We start from the raw sequence: 16,071 nt of genomic DNA, 5'->3' as shown, positions 1-16,071 counted from the left end.
GGATTGGCTTCTTTCACTTAGCATCACATTTTCGAGGGCTATCCTTTTTGCAGCTTGCAATGGGTGCTTCATTTCTGTGTGTCGCCCAGCAGCATCCCACTGTATGGACATACCAGGTTATAGGTACGCGGTCATCCACTGGGTGGTCTCCACATCCCAGACGGTATGATCATGCTGCTGTGACCACTGGTGTGCAGTGTTGGTGTGGACACCTGTTACCATTCCCCTTGGGTATCTATCCAAGAATGGGCTTGTTAAGTCCTATGGCAACTCTGTTTACCCCTGTGAAGAACTGCCAGACTGTTTTCCAAAGTGACTGTACCATTTCCAATGTTTCTACACCCTTGCCAAGTTGAAAACGTCTCTCTACTGGAAAAACTAGAGCCCTGTAGTCCTCACAACTGCCAGCCAGCTCTGGCTCTGCTATCACTGCCTGGGTGACCTCCGGCAGGGGGTCCTGGCACCTCAGTTTCCTCAGCTGTTAAGCGGGGGACTGGAGATGGCCTCAGACTTTCCACTCAGCCCTACGTTTATTCGTTTAGTCACATCACGTGAGACACCCTGACCAGTGGGAAGGCAGATGCTGTCAAAAGCTCGGCTTGGGGCTGACTGCACGCCTGCGTACCTGACTTCGCATTAACTCAGTTTCCACTGTACCTGAATAATCTTACACGGTGACTGGCCTGCCTGAAAAAAAAATTAACAGAATCTGCTTATGCTATTAGGAAGAAAACAGAAATGCCTTACTGGATAAAACTTCCCTTTGGCAATAATGGCAGACTGGCCTTTAGGATTTTAGTTTTCCAAGTAACAGTTCAAAGACTGAAGTGGATTCAAATGATAAAAATGTTTATAAGGGATGATGTTAGATGAAAAAAGCAGGATACAAACTATGTATGCATGTGTGTGTGTGTATATATACATGCATACACACACCCACAAATACACACTCACACTAATACATACACATAGATACACACAGGATAACAGCTACACAGAGAAAGACAATAATACTAATTTTCTATTTGAAAGACCAAGCACCGTTAACCAGTTTTCTCCTACGTGTGTCCTCAAGTGTGAAGAAGTGACCATGTGCACCAGAATCATGCAGGCCGTGTATCACAAGAGCAGTCTCAGAACTACCCAGTTGGACGTTCTGGGTGAGGCTCAAGAATCTGCAGTCAAGAAAAGAGGCACTCGAAGCTTACAAACCACTGCAAATAGCATAAGGCTTTTTCCTTTCTTTTTGATGCTTGTCTGTTTTCCACATTTTTCTACAGAGAGAATGTATTATTTTGATAACTGGCGGACAGGGAAAAAGGGAAGCTGTCTCTCTTTGTTTTGATAAAGGCAGGGGGACAGTGAAGGAGGATAAAGAGCATGCTTCTCCTCTTTCTGCTGCTCAAGTGTCCACAGAGGAGGAAAAGGGCCACGTTTGTTTCCCAGTGGATTCTAGGCCTCAGAGCCTAGATCAGACCTGAGAAAGCACAGGCATTTTTCCCACTTGGTGTTCTACATCAATAACAGGCAAATGCTGAAACACCAGCCTGGGTTCTTCATTTAGTCAGGGCTAAATGCTCCGGGCTGTCATGGCTCCTTTGCCACCTCCCCGTACTTTTTGTTGGAAAAGGCCATCCTCCAGTCCTCGGACCCTGGGGCTGTAGGCTGCACGACCCGGTAAAGGCAGGTAAAAGAAGAATGTGAGGGAAAAATAGTCAGCGAAGAGTCATACTGCTAAGGACGACAGCACATCTATCTACGTTTACTCATCCGTGGGTTCAACAACCGTGTGTGGGGTAAGAACAGGAAGCACCCCAATGTGGAGTCCTGCTCCCATCACTTACTAGCAAGCTATTTAACCCCGCTAAGTCTCAGAGTGCTTACCCATAGAACAGGGCAAAGGATAGTATTTCTTTTCATACTGTTGTTGTAATAGATAATGTGTATCTATTACTATGGGCCAGGTACCCGACTAGGGCTTGAGGGTACAGAGATAAAAAACACAACAAAACACTTCAAGATTACTACTTACAACTTCCTTTATTTTTTATGAAAAGTGCAGAAATAGGTCAGTAATTCTAATTGCTTTCCAACCAAAGAATCACTTTTGAATGAATCATCTTGATAACTGAGGCATCTCAATTCTCTGCTTCAGTTGGCTGAATAAACACTGTCCCAGTGAATGCTTCTGTCTTAGGGCAGGGCAAGGAACAGCACCGAGACCTGGCTTGACCCTGGTGAATAACAAGACACTAACAACGGGAATTTAAGTTAGATTTTGCTTACATCCATTTCTATTTGTACATGCCAAACCTACCATTTTAACAAGAGTCTGATTAGCACAGTAGAGTGAAGGACTGGGCTATGTTCCATTCAATGATATCAGCTACTAAAATGGACTGCAAAGTTCTCTTGCAATTATAAAATGCTATGTAAATGCTAACTAAAAATAGGACAATTCTCAGATATATTTAATTTCACGTGGCCAGACAATTCTTTGGTTTCACACTTTAGTACGAACACCTTTAGAAACTGAAGAAAATACCAAAAAACAAACAAAAAAAAACCCTGTTATGCTTTAGGCAGTCTTAGTATGGCTAGCTCCCATGTTTAATCCCACTCCAGTCTGAAAGAATGTGAGCCATTTGGCTTGAGTTTAAGGCACTTTTTTGAGAATAACTTCTTAAAGATTAGTATGATTTTTTTGAGACACAACTGTGTTTTTAACTACTTGTTTCAAGCACACCAGACATAGGAAACAATGAACAGCGCATCTTAGATGGAAAGAAAAGCAATCAATACTAATAGAGAAAGCCACTAATAGAGTGGCTGTTATTAACTGCATAATAAGAGGTTAGTTGGACTGAGTTTAGCATGTTATCCTTTTGGTTCAATGCTTTCTGAGAGGCTGGACAGGGGGAAGAAAGGGAAAGGAATCAATGTGTTTTCTGAGTTTTAGTTTCTTCTGGGTAGACTATGAAAGATTATTGCATAGTCACTTCATAGGAGAGCTGTGAAGAACTCAGAATGCTTTCAAGCTGTTAAAAATCCAGGTGTGGATGGACACGGACACATGGACACACGGACACACACACACACGGACACACACACACACACACGATTAACTACATGTTTTAATTTCCCTGAAGTCTAACATAAATATAAGAAATCTACAGATAAAAATCCTGCTTTGTGCAATAAATGTTTCTGAAAAGTAGGACGGAAAAAAAATTTGTTTGCAAACTGGTTCGTATCAAACACATCAGGATGCCTTATTATTTAAAAGACCACTTCCAATTAAACAAACTAAAGATTGCTTGTTACTAAAAATAGTCTCTTTCCATTGTAAACAAAGTTCTAGATCCCCGGAGATATGCACCCTTAAAACAGGGCTCACCATAGCAACATGCATGCACACAACTTAATCGGGTTCTGTGCCTTACTTCCCAACCGCCACTGGCTCTGATTCCTGTCCTCAGGCTCACCCCTAGTGGCTAGAATTTGGTGTCCCCTGATGTCCTCTGGTTTTAGAACTCAGCCCACTCCTGTACCATGGCATGAGCCTCCGTCACCCTCTTAAATCCTGACCAGAACTCTTCTCCCTCTTTCGGGCCTTGGTGTTCCTCTGTTGGACATGGTGCCTTACAGGAATCCTGTCCTCTCAGGCAGCCTCGGTGTACCTCCCTCTCCTCTCCTCTGCCCCCTCAGCTCAATTTGTTTGTTTTCTAAGTCTGAAGTTTTATGTATCTCATTTTTTTTTTTTTTGAAGTTGAAATCGCTTAGATTTATTTATAAGGGCTCTTCTGGCCATCTGCTGAAAGGAATGAAAAAAAATCAAAACAAGAGGGAAGGAAAATCACTAAGGTCCACCATAGTCTCTAATCACCACAGACCCACTGAATCAGCAACCATGGGGGGTGGGCCCAGCACTCTGTATTTTATAAGTCCTCCAGGTGATTTTTAAAACATTAAAGGTTAAGAACCACTGGTCTGAAAGAAAAAGGGTCATCGGACAAATATTTTGGACAAAATGAGGCTTCTCATTCAGAATAATTAAGTCTACATTATTGACACAGAAGTATACCCAAGATATTCTGTGTAATAAAACCACAGGTATAATATATTTCTTGTAAAAAAAAATCTTAGAAGTATATTTCCACATGGAAAAACTGTCTAGAAGGTTACACACCAAACTGTTAGTAGTGGTTAGCTTGGGGGAGATTCACTTGACTTTTCCTTTATGGATATCTGTATTTTTTAATCTATAAGCATATATTATTTTATAATTTTAAAAAATGGTTAATCTAGTCATCTTCCACTCCTCTCTGACAAAACTCAGAGGTAAAAATTAACTCAGTCCCCTGTAGATTTCAGTGTCTGGACTAATGAAGCTTTGTGATGCTTTAGGGAATTCTAGAGGAAGTGAGGCAGAGATAGTGCTCAGTGCTCCATGACTCAAATCAGTGCTTCTATGAAAAGCTCCTGTGCCAGGAAATGACAGGTCATAAAGCCTGAGAGATTCTGTCCCTCTTAAATAGGCCAACTTAAAAAAGATATGGTGGAGTTCTGAGGGAAAGCAGAACAAACTAAAAACTTCTCTCGGAAGACGACTATTTATTTGTTGCAAAAATTATATACATAGTGTCCCATTTATTTGTTGCAAAAATTATATACATAGTGTCCCATTTATTTGTTGCAAAAATTATATACATAGTGTCCCATTTCCCACACACCCCCCTTAGTGATCTGACATTCATTCTGCAATTACAGTGGTCCTTCTTCAAGCTAGCTCTGGGTCCATATAGCATATGTATATGGGAAACTGGAATGGGGCTTGAAAATAAAATAGATTGGTGGAAATAATCTGGGACAAGATAAAGAGAAGATAAAAGAGGTGAGTGTGTATGCACATATCCAAGATCAAGTCTGGTCCTAACAAATATCCTTTAGCTTATGATGCATCATGGGAAAATCCTGAGGCTTCCAGGAGTTGCTCCCATGGGACCACTCAATTTTTTCACCTCTGGCAAGCTTCCCATTAGAAGCACTATATGCATCCATAAAGGACCCCAAAGCACTTTACTTGTATTATCATCATGCACAGAAGCCACTCAATGTAATCTGTACACATCCTCTTGCTCCATCACTGCCCACAAGCATGTGGGTGTGGCAGAAACAGAAAACACAGTTGTCTCCTTCAGGATAGACGTTGCCCCAGAAACCAGAGAAACTCAGTTAAAAAAAAAAAAAAAAAGCTTTCAGTAATCTTTAATAATTAATTAGCTCATCTTCACTTAAGGAAAACTACTCATACCAGGGGTCTTTCTACTCTGAGCTAAGAAAATTGATGAAGGCTACCCCAATATTTTTCTATCAAGATCCTCTCTATCTCTGGAACCCTAACTATACCAGAAGATAAGAGATATTACCAATGTTCCAATGCTGTCGATGCTATATGAAAATTATTTTGCAGATTCAGGACCACAGCCACCTTTTGAAAAGCCTACCATTGTCTGTGACTCTGCCCTGATAGTGTTTCTGATTAGAAAATCGAGGCACAATGTGATTAGAGGATAGAAAGGAGGTGAATCCCAGGGCTTGGTCTGCAGCATGACATAAAAGAAAGAGCACAGCTACTGGAGTCAGTATGAATCGCAGCTTTAAATTATACTAGATTCAGGGCAAATGGCCCTAACCTCCCTAAGCCTCAGTGTGTCTTTATCAATAAAATGGGAATAATAAGCTACTCTACCAGGTTGTTGCAAAAATCACAAGAATTTAAGTCAGGGGGAATAAGAAGCATTTAATGGGCAGAGAGTTTCAGTTTGGAATGATGAAGAAGTTCTGGAGATGGACGGCGGTGGTGGTGATGGTTGGACAACAATGTGAATGTACTTAATGAGACTGAACCATACAGTTAAAAATGGTTAAAGGGGTAAGTTTCATTATGTATATTGTACCACAATTTTTTTTTAAATTTTTTTTTTTAATGTTTATTTATTTTTGAGACAGGGAGAGACAGCATGAACGGGGGAGGGTCAGAGAGAGAGGGAGACACAGAATCTGAAACAGGCTCCAGGCTCTGAGCTGTCAGCACAAAGCCCGACGCGGGGCTCGAACTCACGGACCGTGAGATCATGACCTGAGCCGAAGTTGGACGTTTAACCAACTGAGCCACCCAGGTGCCCCTGTACCACAATTTTTAAAAAAGGAATGTCAGGCTCCCAGCACAGTGTCTGGCTCCCAGTGGGTACTCAAAAAATGCTAGTCTATTCACCATATGAAGAACTTTAAATTAAAAAAAAAAAAAAAAAAGGTGGGGGATACAAAACGTGAAACAAAATAATTGTGCTCTTTTCCCTATTTAATTGTGAGAGGCTCTGACTGTCAGGAGAGCCAGCTGGCATCGATACCAAGTAGTGCCACAGTAAGTCTCCGGGTAGGAGAAGGGAGGCTGTGTTAGTCATAATCCCTCCGGCATGTTCAGTTCCCAGTCCACCCCCACCCTGGTATGGAATCTCCCAGAATATCAATCCTACCGCTCCTAACATCTTGCAAAGAAAGCTGGGAAGCTGAAACCATTTCCCAGACCAGACTCGAGGTCATGAGGACAAAAGCATTCGCGGTGGCAGCTGGTTCCTGTAAGTGGCAGAGAGACAAGACGCGAGTGCTGAACACCAACTGGAAAAGTCTGGAGCCTGTTCCAGTCCCCAGCATTAAGCTGATCAGTACCTCGGATGCCTTTGGCTGAATTAAATGGGCACAAAGGACAGTAGTCTCAAAGGCCTGTTAAAGGAAGATTAAAAATGCACTTGTCGGGGCGCCTGGGTGGCTCAGTCGGTTAAGCGGCCGACTTCGGCTCAGGTCACGATCTCGCGGTCCGTGAGTTCGAGCCCCGCGTCAGGCTCTGGGCTGATGGCTCAGAGCCTGGAGCCTGCTTCCGGTTCTGCGTCTCCCTCTCTCTCTGCCCCTCCCCCGTTCATGCTCTGTCTCTGTCTCAAAAATAAATAAAAAACATTAAAAAAATTAAAAAAAAATGCACTTGTCTGCAGTTCAGAGAAAACAATTAATGATTATGTGTTGTAAGTCATAAAACAGAGAAGGGAAAAAACAGATGACTTATCTCTAGGCATATGAGAACAATGCTTCTGATAGGCAGACTTAATTAGATCTTGATGCGACGTTCAGATAGATGATCATTAACATCCCTAGAACTTAGCTCAAGGAGAACGAAATACTTGGAGTACCAATACCAGATCAATTCCAAAATAATACTTACTTTAGGATCTGAGCTCTTGAACTTTAACCTTTCCACCAACTCGATCATAGCCGCCTTCAGTCCGCCAGAGTCTTTGCTCTAGAAGAAAGAAAAGTCAGGGGTCATTAGACAGAGTTTTGTTGCTCTTTCAAACACAAATAGCATTTCATGGGACAATGAAATGGAAAGCAATTTTTTCTTCTTATTAGCCAAGAGAACTAAACGACTAAGGAAAGCTGCACTGTCCCTCTTCCTCTATTGGACAAAGAGGGTCGGGACATAAATTGCCCACTGACCTGAGAGAACTACTGGAATGAAAACTAAATGCAATTTGTACAGGCTGACACATTGCTTCATCTTAGGGTTCAACTGCGCCAGTGCTCACTGAGGGCTGAGGGTCTGAAAAGAGATTTTGATCTGGGATGTCCATTTTATGACTTAGTGGTTTTTATTTTGAACTTCTACATGCCAATTACAGAAGTATGCAGTATTAAATATTCTTGTAAAAATAAAAACAAAGAAAATGCCCCGAGATTTCAAATGGTATTACAGTGTGCTGTTGAGTACAGGCTTTTGAGTCAGACATGTAAGTTTCAAATTTGGGGTCTGTCATTAACTAGTTGACTAACCTCAGATAAATTACTTTCTCAAAACCTTCTCCCCTTCTATAAATGGGGATAATAAGCAGCATTATTTTGAGACTTCACTAGAACAGTGTAAAGGTATTTGCCCAGTATGTGGCACTTAGTAAGTGCTCAGTAAATGTCTATTACTATTGTTATTTCATTAGAACGATTAGAGTAACACAATCCAAGAGAAATGTAATGTAAGCCATAAATGCAAGCCACATATGTAATTTTAAGAGTTCTAGTAGCCACAGGGGCGGCCTGGGTGGTTCAGTTGGTTAAGCTCAGACTTCGGCCTAGGTCATGATCTCGCGATTCATGAGTTTGAGCCCCGTGTCAGGCTCTGAGCTGACAGCTCGGAGCCTGGAGCCTTCTTCAGATTCTGTGTCTCCCTCTCTCTCTCTGCCCCTCCACTGCTCATACTGTCTCTCTCTCTCTCTCAAAAATAAATAAATGTTAAAAAAAAAAAAAAGAGTTCTAGTAGCCACAAAAATAAATTGAACTTAATTCTAGTATATTTAACTCAGAATACCCAAAATATTATCACTGCACATGTAATTTCAACATGAGATATTTTATACATATTTTTCATACTAAGTCTTCGAAATCTAGTGTGTATTTCACAAATGCAGCCCAATTCAATTTGGACAAGCCACATTTCAAGCCCTCGAAAACTATAGATAGCTAGTAAGTACTGTGTTGGTCAACACAGACTCAGTGAATGGACTCTACAGGCACACAGCCTGGACTCAAGTCCCAACTCTACCACTGGCTGTGTGACCCAAGGCAACTTAGCCTCTCTACGCTTCTATTTCTTTACCTTTATAACACGAAGCTAATAACAATACTTGCTTCATGGGGTTATATCAAGATTAAATGAACTAGTATATGTTAAGGTGCTTAGAAAAGGACCTGGAACATGGTAAATGCAACAGATACATGAGACACTTTTATTATTGTTGTCTATCTGCCTCATAATGTTTTAAACTCCTTAAGGGTAAGAACTACATCCATCTCTGCATCTATGCCCAGCATCAAGAAGGGTCTGAAAAAGTCTACTGAACAAATGAACGAATATGCAATCTGAAAAAAATGAATGACCTAATTATAATACATGTGTAGCACACTCTAAAATCACATAAATTAGCTTATTTTATCTCAACTCCTTTGTGGGATATGGTAGGATCATCACCCGCATTTTACCAGTGAAGAAAAGGAAGCATGAGGAAGTAAAATGACGGTCATTTTTATGGGGAAAAGGATAATAAAGAGGTACAATATAAACAAACACTACAAATATCTGTTACTCAAAATTGGTCTCAGAATCAGTGATATTTTCCAAATTTGCAGAACCAATTCCAATTCCTCTAAAACAGGAAATACTTAGTAAGACCCCTTTAAGTAGATTAAAATAGACTAAAGGCTCAATGTTTTTTCCCCTCTAACTCTCTTTCTCTTCCAAGTCTATCTAGTAAAAGCCTGGTGTAATACGACTAGACTGGTATCTGCTTTAGATGTGCTCTCTAAACACAGAGTAGTTGACATTTCCATCCTAGCTGTGGTTCTAAATTTTAATAATTTGTAGTTTTAAAATGATGGTTCACAACTCTCCAAATTTCATCACCAATTTAAATCCTTAATCTCTGTGGTCTCACAGCAGACAGTTGGGAAAAGGAATCCAGAGGTCACATACCAGAGAGTTGGGTGAGACCGAAATACCTAAAAAAGGGTTAAGTCGCCAGACACAATCCTGCTTTTATGAGATGATCAAACAATAAAGTCTGTCTGGTGATATCATTTCTCTAACCTGCTTCTCATTGGCTGAACAAGCAGGTCACTTGTCCCTGGAAAGCTCTCTTCCCCCACATCCCAGCTGCCAGCGCCCAATTTAAGCTCTTAAGCAAGAGCCCTGATATATTATGACTTCCCCCCCGGCTCTAGACAACAGAAAGGAATGCACCAAAACTGTGCCTTAAAACATTCAGAAAAGAAATGGAACGACGAAGGAATCCCTAAGAAGCAGACAGCCCCTTTGCAGGCAGACGTGCCTTGTGTGGAGAGATAAGGGAACCCTTAGCCTTCTCTCATAAAAATACAGTGTGTCAGCAGAATCCTTCCTCCTCTTCACCAAGCATCAGCAGCACTGCCTACCCAGGGGAGAGACAGAGGAAGATGCACAGATATTCTCCTTTCAGGAAATTCACCCATTCCACCCCCACCCCACTCTTTTTGAGAATTATTCTCAGAGATTAACTGGGGTCTATATTGAGCCAGCTATACTCAGCCTCTAAATGGGTGGTGAAGAAAACATGACCCAATGGCTTCCTCCCCCCCCCCCCATAAAATAAGCAGATGGTTAGAAGGGAGAGGCTCCTCTGGGCAGACCTGCCCCCAACAGCTGCAAGGCTGGGGCAAAAGTCCAAGTGGAAGACCCTGGCCCCAGATTCACCTCGTTTCTTTCCCCACACACCAGTCCCTTCCTGCACCTGAAAAAGCCTTGTGCACAGATGTGAAAACTAGTGCACCCAAGCTCTGGGAACATCTCTCTCAAGGAGTCACCCTTGGCCACATCTGGGATCTAGTTATACACATTCAGGGGTAGAATCTAACAGCTTGATCCATCTTCGGAGGAACAGACTCAGAAAGAGGCTCTACAGGCCTCGAAAGCAGATTCAAGATATTTCATCAGGTAATTCTTGAGTCCTGGATACTTGGGAGAGTAGTCACGAAGGGGATGGCGAAAGGAAGGGCCCTCTACAGTATGCTACGTAGGGTAGAAACACAGGGTTATCTAGGTCTGAGGTGGCATTTGAATTTGCATGTCCCCAAAGCATAGGGTAGTATGTTTTAGTTGATCATCTGTTTGCAAAAGGTAACCAGGATAGGAAACTATACCCTCATACTTCCCTACTGTGGGGGGATAGAACTACTGCCTATGAAGCTGTGTTCTATTTGAGAAGTGGACCATAACGGTAAGAATAGGCAGGCTAATTCTAACCCTGTAGATACCTGGTTCCATAAATGGCCAGATTCTACTGTGTCACTCCTTCAGCAGGCATTTTGAGTGGCAAAGTGAGAGTCTCCTGATACTGCTCCCCTCCACCTCCATCCCACCCAATACCTTCCAAGAACACAGGAGTTCAATGTAAGCATATCTTGTTTACACATCTCTTTCCTTCCCTGAAAGAATGTAGAACACAAAGAGACAATTGCTATGTTGTGACACCCGACTCTTAAGAGTTTGATCAATCTGTGGAAATGTAACATCCTTCAGAAAAGTCAGCTCATAGGGGTGAGTCATAATAAAGCCAAAGAAAGGAAAAATGCCTTACACTGGAAGGTGTTCTTTACTCTCCAAAGCACTTTCATATGCTCTTTCATTGGCATTTCACAATGAACTTAAAAACTAGTATACTCACACTTCACAGCCAAGAAAATGGCTCGTGGAAATCACATGAGGAACCCAAAAATCACACGACTCATACACTTTGTCAATGGCATTTCACAGTGACACAGCAACTAAGAGGTGCTACGTTCTCACTTTACAATGGTGAAAAAATGGTTCTGTGGAAGTCAAATGAATACCCAAATGATGCCCCCAAATCACAAAGTTAGTCAGTAGCAAAACCAGGATCAGAATGATTCAAATGAAAAAGATTGAGATATACATACATACATATATATACATATATATATATAACAGAAGAGATTGGTGTCAAAAATACATAAGAAAATACAAAAGGGATTCCTATAAACAAGTAAAAGTCAAATATGCCCCAGAGAAATCCAAACATAGGATAAGAACATAACAGAAATGTAGAATGGCTAATAAACATCTGAAAAGATGTAAAAGATGCTCAAACTTCTTGCAATTAAGATATTTTTTATTCATCACATTGAAAAAAAAGTTCTGGGGGTGCCTGGGTGGCTCAGTGGGTTAAGCGTCAGACTCTTGAGCTCAGCTCAGGTCATGATCTCGTGGTTCCGGAGTCAGGCCCACATTGGGCTTTGCACTGATGGCACAGGGCCTGCTTGAGAGTCTGTTTTCTTCTCTCTGCTTCTTCTCTACATGTGCACTTGCTCTCTCTCAAAATAAATAAATAAACTTAAAAAACTGATAATATGAAGCGATGAGGGGCTTTGGTGAAACTAGGAACTCTACTATATACTGGGATTCAAGGCAAGACATAATGATTTTTTTTTTTTAAACCTTGCAAAAGGAACACAGTATACCTATCATTTATTTAAAAACAAACAAAACTATTACTTTTTATGGGCGCTATGTATGTATGTAAAAGACCCGAAAGAAAAGACTGCAAGTGCTGGTATTGCAGAGAGTAGTAGGAAGGGTCTTACATTTAGCTAAACGTATTCCTATTGTCTATTTAAGATTTAGTATCCATAAAGGCGGGAGTGACGGAGGGAGGATAGGCCTACAGCTTAAGTACCTCTCTACATGAGTTTGCTTAAATAAATACTAGGGCATTGTTCCCCTTATACTGCAAACATATGAATCAGCAGGTACTAGAGAGGTTTCTTTACCTGTGTTCATGTAAAGATTCCAGGGAGTTAGAAATCCCTAAAATTGTATGCAAAATTTGGAATGTACATGCACTTTTCTAGGGAAAGGGGCTTAGTTTTCCTCAGAGCACCAAAAAAGTTTAACTTTCCTAGTGCAAAGACAATTGCACACAAAGAAAGAAGACCCAGGTTCTAGTCCTACTTCTGCTACTAACTACAGCGTGAGCCTGGGAAAGTCATTTTATATCTTTGGGTTTCTGTTTCTCAATATGTGAATAAAGAATATGGACCAAATCAGAATCTACAAATTTGTAGCCTGCAGCCTACAGAATTTGTTTTGTTTTTTTTTTTTTACTTTTTAGAGTGTTATCCCACATAGCATACTGGGAATTTTAAATTAGTTGCCAGCATTTAAAAATCAGGAGATAAGCTAGAATCGTGTTCTGTCGAGGACAAAACATGATCCTAGCTTCTTTGGAAAATCTAAAAGACCTGATTTATACTGGGCTTCCATTCTCATAAGGCAGCAACCGGCTGAGTAAGGAGCAGCTATCTGCCTTCTACCAGGCAAGCTCTCTCCAGTTTGCCATAGTCACCCTCATTGGCTTCTCTCATTTACATTACCTTCCTGGTCATGCAGACATCTGAAGTGGCTATCCCTGGAGACAACACTGGAAAGTTCTCTACCTCTAAGGGTCCTTGTATTTGAACACCAAAAGTTGGGAGGTCTTTCTTCACAGGGGTTGAGAACACCTCATCAACACATGTCCATCCAGTCACCTCCAAAATAAAAAAATAATGTAGCTCATTCTAATGTAAATGTCCTTTGAAAAAGTGTAAGGGCAGAAACAAAGGTGGAATATGGTAGGTGAAAGCGGCATCAGAGCAAGAAGTATCTCTTGACTTTTGTCTCTTGACAAGAAGTATCTCTGTAGTTTTATGGGAGTTAGTCTAGTCTAATGCCAATAACCAGCTGGACACCAAAAGAACAATCTGTCAGTAGAAATGCAAATGTTAATCACTTAAACATCCTCAACTGGTTCCTAAGTATTGACTTCTGCATTACAAAAAAATCAGAAGATACCAAGTTCAGAAAGCACACTGGCTGGCTGTTTTGGTTTTTTTCCTATCCCACTGGCCTTGTGTTGGTAACATGCTTTAAAAAAAAAAAAAAAAATCAACCCAACTTTGTTATTTTTACAAAAAGAGTTTTTTTGGGAAAAACAGTGGAAGAGGACTAAAGACAGAATATACAACAAGTCCTCCTAAGGAGTCAAATCAGAAAGCAAAGTCTTGTCAAAAGGAAATAAAGCTGAGTTTTTGTATCACCACGCCATGCATAAAAATTCTTTACTGTCTTCAACATGACTTGATTTTCCAGCTCCAAGTCCACTCCTATGTTGGGCGACCACCTTCATACAGTTGCTCAGATCCAAAATTATTTCTTGGTCTAAGGAACCCACCACCAAGTCTTTCTAAACCTAACTCTAGAACATCTGCCGCCTCCAACTACTCTTCACCGTCCACACTACTCATCGGGCCAAGCAGTAACACCGCCCCCGTTCTCGATACCCTACCAGCCGTTCTCCACACAGACACCGTGGTGAAACTGTAAGAACACAGGCCATGTTGCTCACACCCTTTCTTAAACAGTCTATGGCACTCAATCCTCATCATGGCCTACCTCATCAAGGTAATCAGACCTTATCTGTTACTATTGTTCCTTCATCCCCTACCCTTACTCATTTATTCTCCAGCCATCCTTTTTATCTTCCCAGCAAGCTTATTCTGGTACCGAGCCTCCTCACATTCTACTCCCTCCACATAAACCACTATGCCCCCAGATCTTCCCATCACTGGCTCTAACTCTACCCAAGTCACTACCCTCGAAAAACTCTTCAGATCCTTAAATAGCCTCCTTCTCATTCCCCATCCTGGTCAGTCTCCTCTCCTTCTCCTAGTTTCTTATTCACAGTATTTATCATTATTTGAAATACTGTTTACTGTTGAACTTCCTCATGTCTGTTTTGCTCATACCATACGAGCTCCATGAGAGCAGGGACTTAGAACTACTTACTGCTAAATTCCCTGCTGTCCAAAAATACTCCACACCTGATTAAACGAATAGAGCAAAGAAAAAAATCACCATGCCACTAACTTTAAACTCTACATAAAAACATCTCAATAAGTACTCTACCTCAAAGAACGGTGGTAAAAATTAAATAAGATAACGTGGGAAGCTTATAGTAAGGAACCTGACACATACTAAGTTCTCAATAAGTTTTAGTTACTGTTGTTTGTTATTATTAATTGAATAACAACATACTGAGGGACTACGAAGTACCAAGTACCAGACTCGAGAAGTGATAAATGGAAAAAAAATGACAAAATGATCTGTTATTAATCAAAATACTCTGTAAAATATCTAAGAGGAAAACTTCAGATAGAAGAGAAAGAACAGTTTTAGAATACTCAGAAAGTATTAAATGCTTTCATACAGAAGGTAAACATCAGAATGTGCTGGTACAACATTCAAGTTTAAATGTAAGTGGGAATAATTAAAACGTGGGAGTAGAGGCAACAGGAGGTGGTGGAAAGAACATGTACTTTGGTATCAGACCTGGATTCAAATGCTAGTCCTTCTACTTATTAGCTAGGTGACCTTCTGCAAAGCTCAAGCTCTTTGAGTATCAGTTTTTTCATCTGTAAAATGAGAACCATAATATAACTTATTGTGGGAGTTGTACCGAGATCAACTGAAATAATGAATGAAAAGCACCTGACCTAAAACCACTCAGTAACTATTATTATTATATTCTCATCTCCAGAAAGAGCCTCAAAATTCAACAGCAGACAAGAGTTTCTAGACCGCCTTAGTTTTATAACCTCAGCCAAAGATTAGCATTTTCATTCTTCGTGCACGTTAAGTCAGAGTCTACCACTCAACACAGGTTATGTCCCACCAGGGTTCAGGCTGACCCAAAGAACAGAGAGGAGAGCAGAGGGGTGCCTACACTACCTCTCCCCTACTGGAGAGAAAATGGAGGCTATTTTCTAACCAGAAAGTAAAGGGTGTATTGCCTCTGCCTCCCCTCTGCTTCTATAAAAATTTCCCACAGTTCAGAATGTAAAACAGAATTTAAAGAGGACAACCAGCAAGACTTGTGAACCTAAAATTAGACCTACCAGCTGTGTTTTGGTTAGCTAGTGCATAAGGCACCAGCAGGACACTGAAACATACAGGAGCCTCTTCTCAAAGATAAGGTTTTCACCAGACTATCTTGCCACCAGAATAGAGCAGGCAGAAGGAGCAGAAGGAGAGGAGGCTGAACACTTTTCACCCAAAGAAACTTGGGTGTCCAGAACTTCTACTGCTGCCAGACTAATCGGTCTGGAATTGAACTCAGAACGGAACCTTAGATGGCTTTATAATGGTAATAAGAATAAGAGCTACCAATTGCTGAGGGCTTATTATATTCCAGGCACTATGCTAGCCTCTCTACATGTATGATCTTTGTTTATTTTTCACTATAACCCAATAAGGAGAAACAATTATTATGCCCATGTTACAGACGAGGAAACCAAGACTCAGAGACACTGAGTGAATTATCCAACACGACACAGCTAGTAAGTACTCAAACGCACAGACTGCAAAGCCAACTGATG

The 16,071-nt window shown here is 41.0% G+C and overlaps 1 protein-coding gene across 2 annotated transcripts in view; it reads right to left on the bottom strand.

Annotated features, from left to right (window-relative positions):
- TRIM44 (tripartite motif containing 44) overlaps positions 1-16,071 on the bottom strand; it is a 113,261-nt gene that overhangs the window by 83,252 nt on the left and 13,938 nt on the right. Inside the window, exons 2-3 of one of the 2 annotated variants that reach the window (XM_047070775.1) lie at positions 7,280-7,357; positions 2,031-2,252 (exon numbers count right to left, since the gene is read on the bottom strand). In XM_047070775.1, coding sequence (XP_046926731.1) covers positions 2,139-2,252; positions 7,280-7,357 — 192 coding nt within the window. In that variant the 3' untranslated portion in view covers positions 2,031-2,138. Of the gene's footprint in view, positions 1-2,030; positions 2,253-7,279; positions 7,358-16,071 lie in introns of those variants that run through there. The other variant, XM_047070774.1, reaches the window with a different exon arrangement.

The sequence above is a fragment of the Lynx rufus genome, unplaced genomic scaffold (assembly GCF_022079265.1).
Source record: "Lynx rufus isolate CCGP_SWC_20201006 ecotype Redwood Valley unplaced genomic scaffold, mLynRuf1.p SCAF_9, whole genome shotgun sequence".
Lineage (NCBI taxonomy): Eukaryota > Metazoa > Chordata > Mammalia > Carnivora > Felidae > Lynx > Lynx rufus.
This window is presented reverse-complemented; position numbering and strand designations above follow the sequence as displayed.